The sequence below is a fragment of the Polypterus senegalus genome, chromosome 11 (assembly GCF_016835505.1).
Source record: "Polypterus senegalus isolate Bchr_013 chromosome 11, ASM1683550v1, whole genome shotgun sequence".
Lineage (NCBI taxonomy): Eukaryota > Metazoa > Chordata > Cladistia > Polypteriformes > Polypteridae > Polypterus > Polypterus senegalus.
Window position 1 is genome coordinate 8,859,767 of NC_053164.1, and position 13,383 is coordinate 8,873,149.

The 13,383-nt window shown below is 40.9% G+C and overlaps 1 protein-coding gene across 1 annotated transcript in view; it reads left to right on the forward strand.

Moving 5' to 3' along the window:
* wdr62 (WD repeat domain 62) overlaps nucleotides 1-13,383 on the forward strand; it is a 188,952-nt gene that overhangs the window by 40,681 nt on the left and 134,888 nt on the right. Inside the window, exon 3 of the mRNA XM_039770094.1 lies at nucleotides 2,683-2,745. Within this exon, the coding sequence (XP_039626028.1) occupies nucleotides 2,683-2,745 (63 nt within the window). The remainder of the gene's footprint in view (nucleotides 1-2,682; nucleotides 2,746-13,383) is intronic.

A 13,383-nucleotide genomic window follows, 5' to 3' on the forward strand; every position in this document is an offset into this window, starting at 1 on the left:
TTTTTTATTTAAGCCGTTGACCAGTCATAAAGTCTAGCAACCCATTACGGAGATTGTACCATAGCAAGACACCAACTTGGATATAAATAAGAAGCATGCTCATCTGCTTTAAGGTTCGGGGGCTTCTACAGTCCGTCTTTTTTTTGCATCAATGGATGGCCAAGAAGATTTGTTCATTTGTCGTAGCTTGTTGCCTGTCATCTTGGACCTGGTTTGTGCCTGCTGTACGACATTTCCTGATCTGACAGTAACAGGGTAGTCTCCATTTGCCGTTTTTAAGGATAGAGAAACACATTCTCCTGTCCTGGAGCATTTCCAGGTCTTTGATTTGTAGAAAGTCCATCAAGTTTTAATGCATCCTTGTATGTGGAGAAACTACGTAATTCTAGAACTTGAAGTGGCTTTTGGAGGGTAGCAGTGCTCCAAAGATTTAACAGAATTCTCCACCCAAAAATGCCATCTTTTCATGTTACTCGCTGCCATGGTGTGTTTTTAAAACATTTTTACTGTGGAGTTTTTCTGCTCAAGTTTATGATATATAGGAGTCTATAGTGGAAAACAGCAGATGATACCAAAACATCCATGTGGAATCTTAGGTTACTCGTGTCAAGTCATCCATTCATAAGATCGCGACGTCCCAGTCACACATTTTAACTAAGATATTGTTCAGTAAGTCACTTCTGGATATCACTCTCATGAGCTAAATGGAATACGTTGAGATGTGAACAAGTATTTGATTTGTAGAGCCTGTAGACCCTCATCCTCCTCCTCCTCCTGTTATGTTTATATTCCTATCTGTACCTCAGGATTATTTAGCAGCAGTCTGTGAAACTGCACAGATCAACTGACAGCCTTCTTGTTCTATGGCTTCTTGGATAGGCACAGGTGCGTGGCAGGTTCTCTAGCTAATCCTCTTGTTTCACTCGCCATTCTTTTGATATTTCGTTGTACTCCTCTCTTGGTTCACTTTGTGCTTTACATATGTTTTATCATGTAAGGTCCTGTGGAGACCCTATTTTTCCCCCCCTTTTTATACTCTTTGTTGTGTAGACCTTGTGACAGTCGGGGCCCTTACCCCGCCGGGGTGCCCTGATTATGGAAGGACCAGGGGAGAGAGAGAGTATTTCAAGGACAGTTTCTCTCCTGGACCGACAGAGGGTTTCCAGCAGGGCCTGTTGGGGCCCATGGCCACCGACATGGGGCGCATGGACATTTGCGGGGCAATATTTGGCAGCACTTCCACCACACCTGGAAGTGCTGCCGGAAGAAGCTCATTGGGCGCAAATGGAGTCCTTCCAGGTGCCCTATAAAAAGGGACCAGTCACCAGCATCCAATAGCCAGAGTCGGGAGGAAGAGGACAACGTCTGTGTGGAGAATTGAAGGGGTGGCAAAGGAACCGTGTCGATGCTTTGCTGTACTGCGTTGTGGTGTTGGGTGCAGAGAAAAGTGTTCCTCAGATGTAAATCCATAAATAAAGGTGTGTGTTGTGTGCTGAACCTGTGTCCTGCCTCTCTGTGTTGGGGTCAGGGGGGCTGTATGCGCTCGGGCATCACAACCTTAATGTCTAAAATCTCATCCTATTGGCACTCTCTAGTCGGGTACTTTAGCACTTCCTCTTCATTTCCCTTCTGCATCTGTAACCTCAGACAATTAGAGAGTGAAGAAGCAAGCAAAATTTAAGTTACACTTTGTATTATTGGCCAGAAATATTAAGGAAGCAGAATACTATGTGAATATTGGCAAACCGTACAATTTCAGCTTTGTAGCAGTGCGCATTGGTGTCTGCCTGTATGTCTAGAACTGCCTTTCAATCTCTATCTATCTATCTATCTATCTTATCTATCTATCTATTGTAAGAAGACGCTACATATATCGCCTGACCTGACACAGATGGGACACTGGAGGCACGTGTAAAATAACCAGACTTTTATTTATCTTCAGCTGGAGGGCACGTCTTCCCTATAATCCCTCCAGCCATAACACAGTCCCAGGCCCTATTACTCCCCAGTAAAGCACTATCACTCCTCCTCCACCTGACTCTGGCCATCTAGCGTCCAGGGGGAGGTATGGCACTGTCCAGGGCTGCTCCCCCTGAATATAGTGTGCAGGGGTGTCCCGGTTGGGCATGGACACCAGCCAGCTGCCACACTATCAATTATTTATAATAGTTCCTTTCATATCTATCTCTCTATCTCTTATCTCTCTATCTCTCATCTATCTATCTATACATTTGTTTTACTGACACATGCTGCAATAAAGGACAGCTTATTTTTGTACCTTATTCACGTATGTGTGTCTCACTCACTGCTGGTCGTGATCTTCATGATGTCCAAGGTTTAACCCGTGCAGAGGTTTCACAATAACAGGACATCACTCCCCATTTTTGATTTTTGAACCAGTTCATCCAGTTTCCTGTCTGTCCGTTAATATCACTAAAGCACCCTGTTAATGCCCATGGTTATAGAAGGAGACGTTCATTTTGCACGTACAAGTGTGATGTGTGTTCTTGCAGTGTATGCACTTTATAAGCTTGTTTTCTTTAGGAACTAACCTATCAACACACTGCTGTATTGTAACCTACGGCACTGTTGCCTTTTCATTTCCCTGTGATTAGTAGCTTGTTTTAACAGGCAGTGGTGTCAGTGATAAATATCTTGATATGTGTCATCTCTTTTCTGCAGGTGTGTGGTGGTGCTTTTAAATCCAAAGAACAGCAAGCAGAGCCATATACTGAATTCTTCTAGGTGAGTACATACAAACAAGTTCAAGCAATGCCCCTGTAACTATACTGATGATGTTAACTCAGTTGTTCCTTGCAGGATGGACTTACTGTATATGCAGTTCTAAACTCTCCCAAACTTCTGTCCATGATGTGCCTCTTACTTTACAAAGGAGTCTTCTAAATGAGCTCTTCAAATAATAACTTGGGTGGTGGGGACTCCGATTTATGTGAGGTTTTCAGAACGTTGGATGTAATAAAATGGTCTGCTTTGTGCTGTTGGCAGTGTTTTACCTGCCATATATATACACCCATGTTTAAGTTCTCCCACAGATAAGCCGGGGGCTTGATTTTACCGTATAATTTCCATGTATTTCATAATGTCGGTCATATAAGTCGAATGTGGAAAACGGACGCTATTGGTCCAAGAGTTACGATATGCTAACTCCCACCTGAGAAATTAACCACGGAGCACACAACCTTTTTTTTTTTTCTCTCTCTATGTATTATGCCTACGTGATCACACGGTAATACCCAAACTATTCCGAAGCAATGTTTGCACTGTTTTGTGCATTTTGTATCTCACACTCTCATATACAGTATACCTTTATCATGAGAGCATCCATTATCTATGATGGAGCGTTCAATCAGAAGAAAATATGAAGCTGCTTTTAAATTAAACGTCATTGAAGTGGCGCAATAAATTGGTTACTGCGCTTCTACAACAAAATTCGATGTGTCTGAGAAACTGATGTGAAATTGGAGGAAGAAAAAATGTTTATATAAATAAAAAAAATATATATTTTTGAACAGGCGTATAAGTCGGGGTCTGATTTTATGGTTGATTTTTCGTGTTTCAAGACCCGACTTGAGTATACGTGAGTATATGCGGTATTTGAAGTGCCTTGCAGTTATCACCCAGAAGGCTCCATTAAAGAGTGCATTTGAGATGTGCAGTATCAGGCTGCAGTCAGGGCAGTTTTAGATCTGAGCACTTTGGACACTGAGGCCCAAAACCTCTTATTTATTCATGTGAGAAACACAGCAACATTTATTTTTTATATAACTTTACACACACACATAAATGACGTTGACTTCTGAAAACATATTAAACCAATAACATAATATATGTCAATTCTGTGGTTTCGAGTTCAGAACTGAGAGATGTCCATAGTTTAGACGTTTAGTAAATGCTGAATACACAGGCCTCAAAACTACCGAGTTCAATGGTTTGAGAGCAGGAACCTAAAAGGCATTGAAATCGACATGAGGGCTGTGTAATGCAGGTGTCAGTACACCAGCGAAACAGGGGATTGGCTCCTGGAGAGTGGGCGGAGTCAAGTGTCACTGACAGTGGCGACATCTTATGGGCCTCAGGCCGTCCCATGTTGCAGAATCTGTCTGAGGCTTCAGACCGTCTCGCCTGCACATAGACGCGATTGTTTGAGATGGCCAGTATGAGTGTGCGCTGGATATTCTGTGTCCAGTGCAAGGCTGGTTTCATGAGGCAGGTGTTGGTAGCCTGTACTCATGGACTGCACAAAGCAGGTTTTACTAATGGAGGTCAGGGGTCTGCAAAATTTGGACCTCACCAATAACGGATACTTATCCATCCATTATCCAACCCGCTATATCCTAACTACAGGGTCACAGGGATCTGCTGGAACCAATCCCAGCCAACACAGGGTGCAAGGCAGGAAACAAACCCCGGGCAGGGGGCACACACACACACACACTAGGGACGATTTAGAATCGCCAATGCATATAACCTGCATGTCTTTGTGGGAAGAAAACGGAGTACCCGGAGGAAACTCGCACAGGGAGGACCTGGGAAGCGAACCTAGGTCTCCTAACTGTGAGGCAGCAGCGCTACCCACTGTGCCACCGTGCTGCCTAACAGATCTTATGTTCTCTTTCATTTTATGACTTGTTAATGTGTTCATTCTGCTATGTTAGGTCCTTCTCATATTGTAAGTTTTTTTTTTTCTCTTTTTCTTTTCCAATTATGTCATTCAAATGATTTTTTACTTTGTCTGTCCTTCAGTTTTCCCTCTTATAGTTAGTTATACTGTAGTTCATGATGGACACACATAACACATAAATGGTAATGGATACAAGTTACATGGATGATTGTTAGTTCCTTGGTCACTGGCATCTTACAGGTAATAGAAAGCAATTAAAAACGACGAATGCAGCTCTGTAAAGGAATATGTCATTAGCATTTTTTTTTTTCCTGTTACTTTCTCCATGTAGTGGTGGATTGGAAAAAAAAAGTTTTGCTGCTGAATGCAGAATTTAAAAATAAATAAATAAAGTAAAAGTAAACGGCTGATAGAATATAAGCCAGTGATGACTAATGCTGTACAATGGCCAAAAGTCCATGGGGGGAAAAAAAAAGAAAGATCAAGTTACTCTTGTTGCATAATCCACATGTCAGTTATCCAGTTATATGCTGAAAATGTACAAAACATGCACGTTTTTTTGATAATTTGTTCAATAGATATTTTGGGAAAATTCTGCTCCCATCATAAACAGGCAACACAAGTCATACATGACTGATTTTTTTTTTTTTTTAAATGATGATCTGTCTTTCCTCCCTCATTCTTTGGTCATTCTTCTTACCTCCAAGTCAGAAACACATTTGACAGCCATCCATGATGGTAAAGCAGCCATGTGAGTGACAAAGGCTTCTGCTGGATAGCGCCGCCTGTAGAAGTGACTACTGCAGTTTATTTACACAAAGATCAGTCAAAGCAGTTCACTTCTGCTGCTACTTAAAATTGTAGTGGTAATGTGAATAATATTTGGGACCATAAAATTATAAAAAAAACACAAAAAAAAAACCCTAAAGTGCTTTACAATGCCTTCTATTATATTTCAGACACAATTTACTTGATTTCCCCCTCTGCTCCACTGTTTTAAAATTACAAATCAAACCATTCAGATGAGATTAAAGTGCACATTGCAGGCTTTTGTTAAAAATTATTTGCACACAGTTTTGGTTACATCCTGTAGGAGTGACAACACTTTTTCACCCGGTGCCTTCATTTCAAGGCACCATAATGTTTCTGACAATTGGTGTCACAGGTGTTTGAGATTACTCAGGTGAGCTTCATAAGATGCCTCAGCCGCCTTCTACCCTTCAGTGTCTGTAGTTGCCATTGTTTAACATGAGCACAAGCGCTGTGCCATCCATCCATTTTCTAACCCGCTGAATCCGAACACAGGGTCACGGGGGTCTGCTGGAGCCAATCCCAGCCAACACAGGGCACAAGGCAGGAACCAATCCTGGGCAGGGTGCCAACCCACCGCAGAGCGCTGTGCCAGGGAAAGTCAAAGAAGCCATTATGAGGCTGAAAAACAAGAATAAAACCATTGGAGACATTAAACAAACCTTAGGATGACCAAAATCAAAATTACGAAGGAAAACACTTATTTTACACGGTCCACCCCATGTCAGGGCAACCATAATGTTTGTGGCAATTGGCGTCACAGGTGGTTGAGATTCCTCAGGTGAGTTTCATGGCTTTATAAGATGCCTCAACTTGCTTCTACCCTTTGCAGTCTGTAGTTGCCATTGTTCAACATGAGGACAACAGCTGTGCCAGTGAAAGTCAAAGAAGCCATTATGAGGCTGAAAAGTGAGAATAAAACTATTGGAGAGATTGGGAAAACCAGGGAATGACCGAAATCAACTGTCTGGAATATCATGAAGAAGAAAGAACACGCTGGAGAGCTCAGTAATCTCAGAGGGACTGGTAGGCCAAGTAAGATGATGACAGAAGAATCCTCACTATGGTCACGATAAACAACAACAACATCATCACTTATTTCTAGAGCACTTTTTCAGACAAATGAAATACCTCAAAGTGCTTTACAACATGAAGAAATAAAAATATAAAAATAAGATTAGGCAATACTAAGTAACAAAGAATAAAGTAAGATGGCCAGGAGGAGAGGGGGAAAAAAAAAACTCCAGAATGGCTGGACAAAAAAAAAAAAGGGCAGTGTTTCCGATGCCATAAAACCACCCAGCCAGCCCCCCTAACATTAATGATCTCAATCAGTCCTCATGGTTTTCAGGCTTCATGTGGAAGAATTAGATGATGACGGTCATGTGGACCTCTGGCCTTCAATCCATCAATGGAGGGACTGCATGGTGCTTAGATCAGGTGGTGGGGGCGCAGATCGACACCACAGAAAACCAGAAAAAGAACAGCGGAGAAAGTAGGAGTTAGTATGGATTGCAGTGCCATGATAAAAATGATAATTCAATTCATATACAGAATATCAGTGTTACACTAAAAGGAAGCAATGAGAAAGCCATGTTAAAGTAATGAGTTTTTATCAGTTTTTTTTAACACTAGAATTACCAGAGCCTACGAAAAAACACGTAGATCCGTCCCACCTTAAATCGCTTCTTAAATCCCTTCACACCTCTACGCCAGCGTCCTTAGTCCTCTAAATGTGCTGATAAAGAGAAGCTACTGTACAAGCAGCCGGCTATTCCTTCCCCCCACCAATTTAGAACGTGCAAGAAATTCTCCCAGCACATGTCTTGATTGATTATCTGGGAGTGAAGTGGAGTTGAAATAATATATTGTTATTTGGAGTTTAACTCTGTTATAGCGCGTCTATATGAAAACAGCAGTGTCAAATGCAGAGGTGGGGTGTGTTTGGACTCGTGAACGCGACTCAGATAATAAAACTGACAAAAAAAAAAAAAAAGCTAACCTTTACAAGTATCATAAATTACACGAGCTGTTACAGACTGAAATCAAATGTATGTTTTTATTCTAAATTAGTATGACTAAGAGCAGTTTACTTCTCAAAAACGGAGTGGTGCAGGATCCAACTTGCGACCTTTTTAATTCCCAGTCAGCAGTTGATTCTATTGCGCTACGGAGGTGGTCATAACAAACTTGTGTCAATGTCGCATGTTAAGGCCACTTTTTTTTTTCCTGCAGTTATATTTTTGAATAAAAGCGCATGTGTTGTGTTTATATTTGTACCTTTTGTGAAAGTGTTTCTTTAATATTTGTACTTCAGGCTTCATACATTATACAGTTTATGCCTACATTTTGTCATCTACTACTAGAATATAAAAAATATTTCTGTTTTAACAATGTGTTGACACAGATTACTGTAGAAACAGAACAGACATGAAATGCGTGTGTTCCAAATAACGATCTGTTATTTCCAATCTAAAACTCCACTTCACTCCCAGAAAATCAGTCAAGACATGAGCTGAGAGAAGTTCGTGCACGTTCTGCAGCCGTGGGGGGTGGAACAGCCAGCTACATGCTGCTTGTCTTTATCGGCACATTTAGATGACAAAAGACACTGGCGAAGAGGTGTGAACGGATTTAAGAAGCGATTTAAGGTGGGACGGATCTATGAGTTTTTTCATAGGCTCTGGTAATTCTAGTGTTCAGCCTGGTGAATTTTTATCGGTCAGCTATCCCAGATTTTAGGTGCATAACAGCAGAAGACCACCCGCCTCACCACTTCTTTTGAGTTTAGCTCTTGGAATTCTAAGCAGACACTCATTTGAAGATCTAAGGTTACAATTTGGCATGTACCAGCCATTCTGAAATATAAGATGCAGTGAGATTATTTAAGGCTTTGTAAACCATATGCAGGATTTTTAAGTCAATTCTGAATGACACAGGTAACCAGTGTAGCGACATCAGAACTGGTGTGATGTGCTCGGATTTTCTTTTCCTAGTTGAGATTCTGCCAGCTGCATTCTGCACTCGTTGCAATCGATTGTCTTTCTTGGGTGGTCCTGAGGGGAGTGCGTTAGTCATCTAGTCGACTAAAACAAATTTTTCAGCATCATGTAAAGTTATAAGGGATCTAACTTTTGCTATAGTTAAGTGAAAAATTGCTGTCCTATTAATTTGATTGATATGTTGTGGACACTAGAGGCGCTGTTGCCCTGTTGAACCCACCAGACAGACGTCCAAGAGACACGTGTAAAAGCACAAAGAAGATTTTAATAATATTCTTCAATAACAGTGCACCAAGCACCGCACACTCCAATTCCTTCAGTAATCAATACAATAATCCACTACCCTCCACTCACCCTCCCAACTCCGGCTCGGTCTGCTGGGGTTTCCCAAAGTCCTTTTAAAGTCCATGACCCGGAAGTATTCCATCTTTCTTCATCAAGTGTCCCGGACATACTGCGAGTTTCCGTCCTTGTGACCCTGAAGAACTTCCGGGTTGGCATAATCCTAAAGGTCCCTGGGCTCTTGGTGAACTCCCCCTAGTGGCACCCAACAGAACTGAAAAGACGGACTCCATGTCCCATGCTGCCCTGCAGGAATCTGAGGAAACATTTCCAATTCAAGCGTCCCGGGGGTTGTAGTGCCCTAAAAAGGCTGTCTTCTTTTGTTGAGGGATGTCCCGGCAGGACTGAAATGCTGGCCGTCCTTCACAGTGTTAAGAAGATAAAGTCCCATACGCCTCTCTGGCAGATCAGAAACAGTCATCCAGAGGCAGGTGTGTGTGTGTCTCAGATGACTATCTGCAGAAGACTTTATGATCAGAAATACAGAGGCCACACTGCAAATCACTAGTTAACCACCACAACAGGATGGCTAGATTGCAGTTTGTATTAAATAATTGGATCCTAAATTCAAGCGATTGTTTTCAAACTAGCTGTTTTCTTGAATTTGTGTCACATGTCTCCAGTCATTCAGTCAGTCATTCGGCCGATTTGAATGGAGAGAAAGTTGTAACTCGGCCATTTGGTGTCATTGTATGTCCCACACTGATCATGGACCAGAGAAAGTAAAGGAAAGAGTCGTCTGAGGGAGATCAGAAAGAAAATGATAGACAAGCAAGTTAAAGGCAAAGGGTAGAAGGCAGTCTCGGTCTCTGGTCAGTGAGCCAAAGCACAGAAGAATGGCTAAGAACAAAACATTGGGACTATTCTGAAGTGGCCCTCGAGGGGCCTTGATCTGAATCCCATCAATCATCTATAGAAAGAACTGAAACTTGCAGTCTGGAGAAGACCCCCTTTAAACCTGACACGGCTGGAGCAGTTTGCTCAGGGTGAGTGGGCTAAGCTGTCTGTAGATGGGTGCAGGTGTCTCATGGAGAGCTCCAAGAATCGTTTGTTGGCAGTGATTGCAAACTCTAAAGATTGTGCAACAAAATATTGGGTTAAGGGTCCCTTCATTTTTTTAACATTTGAGTTATTTGAAATGTTCTGTTGAATCAACACTTGAAGGCAGAGTCTGATTTTTGTTGAACACAGAATAAACAATGCTGGGGGCTGATGACTTTTGTCAGTTTCACGTTAGTTCAGAATTCACAATTGAGGGGTGGTTATTTTTTTCGTAGAGCTGTAACACCAAATTTATCCAGGTCTGTATCGTGACATCTGTTCATCCATCCACCCATCCATCCATTATCCAACCTGCTATATTCTAACTACAGGGTCACGGGGGTCAGCTGGAGCCAATCCCAGCCAACACAGGGTGCAAGGCAGGAAACAAACCCGGGCAGGGGCGCCAGGACATCTATTCGTGTTGTTTTTATTTCATGATTGCATTTTTTTTTTGTTAAGTTTAGCACAAGTGATTTTCCAGCGTGTCTCCCCCTGCTCTTTTCCACATTAGCAGTGTGTTGTTGAGATAATCCACTCTAGTGTCCTGGTTTGTTAGGTACAGTATCTTGAAGGATATTTTTATTCTCTCGCTCATATTCACTTACAGGAGGAGTGCAGTGTCAGCTGCTAGCTGTCAAATTTCTGTTTATACTTGATGGCGTTTGTATAAATGTGTTGGTCTTGTCATGTGCTCAAAATGCTTAAGATGATTACAAAATAAAAAATGAAAAACACAGCAATTTTTTGTAAGTGTAAATTACTTGCAGATCTCTTAAATCTTGCAACAGATTTACTTTATTACCTTTTCTTTTTCCTCCTTTTCATCTGACAACACTGCTTTATTTGCAGAAACATCATGTCTACATATTTTTCAGCATTGCATCAGTCTGGTAGACTGCCAGTTCCTTACGTCGTTCAGAAAGTGCTAATTAAATGCTCGAGTGGAACCGACTGTGTGTTTTAATTGAACAGGAGACATATTTTGACAGAGAATGTATTTAAATTACAATATGGTGGTTTGACATTTACACGATTCCTCCAACTCCTACACTAAAAGTCAATTGGATAGTTTATACAAATCGGATAATTATACAAATTAAAATTAATGCCAGGCACAATAGGAGACAAACATTTTATTTCGGCTCCAAAGCATTTCAAATTTCTGATTCACAGAGTTGGACGTAAATCACAGGTGTTAAGAGTAGAGAAGAGCTGGAGAAAGGTTTAGGGATGGAAATTTGAAAACTGATTGCACAGTAGTACAGACTAGCTGAAATAACCGGCGTTGCCCTGGAGGAAAGTAAAGTGTTTTTGATTTGTTTGAGAAAAATCTAAAAAAAAAATACTTTAAAAATTAACGAGCAATGAAGACTCACTAATGTTCTTGTATTGTTTACTGAAGTGCCTCGTTGTTAAATACAGTGGTTTTAGTTTTTCCATCTTTAGCCAATATATAAAGTTTGTTAGGACTTCGTACCCTTGAACATGCCACATGAAGTTGTCCATGTGAGAAACCGGCTGTGTCCAAATTGATTCCAGCAATTTCCAATGATTGATTTAAGTTGTTCCGAGCCTCAGGTGGATGATAACAGACATACAAGACCGAATCTCCAATTAGTCTCCTCCAATTGAAATTCTTTTACAATCAATTAAACGTTAAAAGTTTTACCTTTATAAATTAATATGATAAACATCATAGCTATATTTGTTTTATATTTTACCTTTGATTTTGAGAAGTTAATTACATTAGTTTTTTGTTATGAATGTATTACAAAAAAAAATCCTATTTTTTATGAAAACATTGTAATACAAACATGTTAGGTATGATGTTGCGAAACAAATGACATTTACTTCATTAATGAATAAAGAAAAATCACAAAGAGAGCCACTGAGTCTACTAAATAAATATAGGATGTTTATGGTAGATAAAAATTGAATTGCTTACTTATGTTATATATAATATAGCAAAATATCCGCACTTCGCAGCGGCAAAGTACTGCCTTAAAATTTTTATTAAGAAGAAAATTAAACCTTTTTAAACTGAGGGAAAATATACCAATAATTTGTTAAGCATTTCTTTGTATACCACATTGTCAGTTCAGCCCTCCGGTTGTAATATGACCAAGCTGTGCGCTGAGCTTACTCTTGAGCATATAATGTACACTTGGCCATGTGAACAGTAATCTGGTCTCAAACCTCACAGCTTTGATTGCTGCTGTCATAATCGGTTTGAGTTTCATGGTTTGTTTCAATTATGACAGTATTTGCAGGACTTGTGTTGAAGTGACATTCGGCATCTGTCAAGTGTTGTAAGCACACATCCGGTTTCATCGATAACTTTGCATCCAGCTTTTGGGAGTTTAAACATTCATAAACATCAAAGTGTCCACTACTGAAATCGTCACCTGTCAGTCTAAGATGTTTAAGAGGCATTGGCGGTTGTCGAAAGGTGTAAAATATTTGGCTATTTCGGTACACTTGGAAGCGACAACCGAACAATTCAGCGGCAGCCATCAACTCACATGCAGAACCATAGGTGAAGTGCTTAAGCATTTCACTCTTCTCGTGCTGCTGTGTAGTCTAATTATCTCCTGTACCGTCATCAGTCCACACCTTGAACCTGTCCCAGTCATTCAATACATAAGACACAATGTTCCTCCGGATATCAAGAGTGAGCCTGATATGGCCGTGTAATATGTAACAAAGAGAATGGAAAAGGTCGGTGGTATCTCCTGGCATGGAAACCACTCGGTAAGTGACAGTTCTTTGATCGATGGTGATCACCTCGATAGACATGTTAATGGGAGTACGGTTGGAACGATAAAGGAAATGGGTACCTGAACAATGTAAAGTAAGTCTTAAATACCTAAACAATAACTATAATTGTAATAAATGAACAATAAAACAGTGGAGAAGCCATGGATTAAATAAAAAGGCTGCAGTTATCAGCAGGGAGACGTGAATCCCGTGGCAAAGCAAGGAAGGGAATGTAGAGACCGGAGCGATGGACGGACTTATATAGGCAGGCAGCCAACAACGTGGTAGGTGTTGGGATGGGGGACCCAACGCCGCCTCACAAGGTGACCGAGCTGCAGGCTATGGACGTATATATGTACGTAAGTAGGATTCAGTTAGCATTGGGAACTCGCGTACCAAATTTCTTGAAGATGAGCCCATAAGTAACAAAGACCATTGAAAAGTTCAATATGGCGGCTGACAGTGGCGTCATACCACCGAAATAAGTATGTACATTGGTTTGTTAGCGCAGGGAAGCCGCCTACTACATTTGGAAGTTGGAGAATTGGTAGTGAGTGAGTGAGTCAGTCAGTCAGTGAGGGCTTTGCCTTTTATTAGTATAGACTAGCAAAATACCCAAGCTTCGCAGGTGAAGTACTGCATTCAAATTTTTATTAAGAAGAAAATTTTTTTTTAAACTGAGGGACAATATGCCAATAATTATTTGTTAAGGATCTCTTTGTATACCATGTTGTCAGTTCGGCCCTCAGGTTGTAACATGACCAAGCTGTGCACTGAGCTTACTCT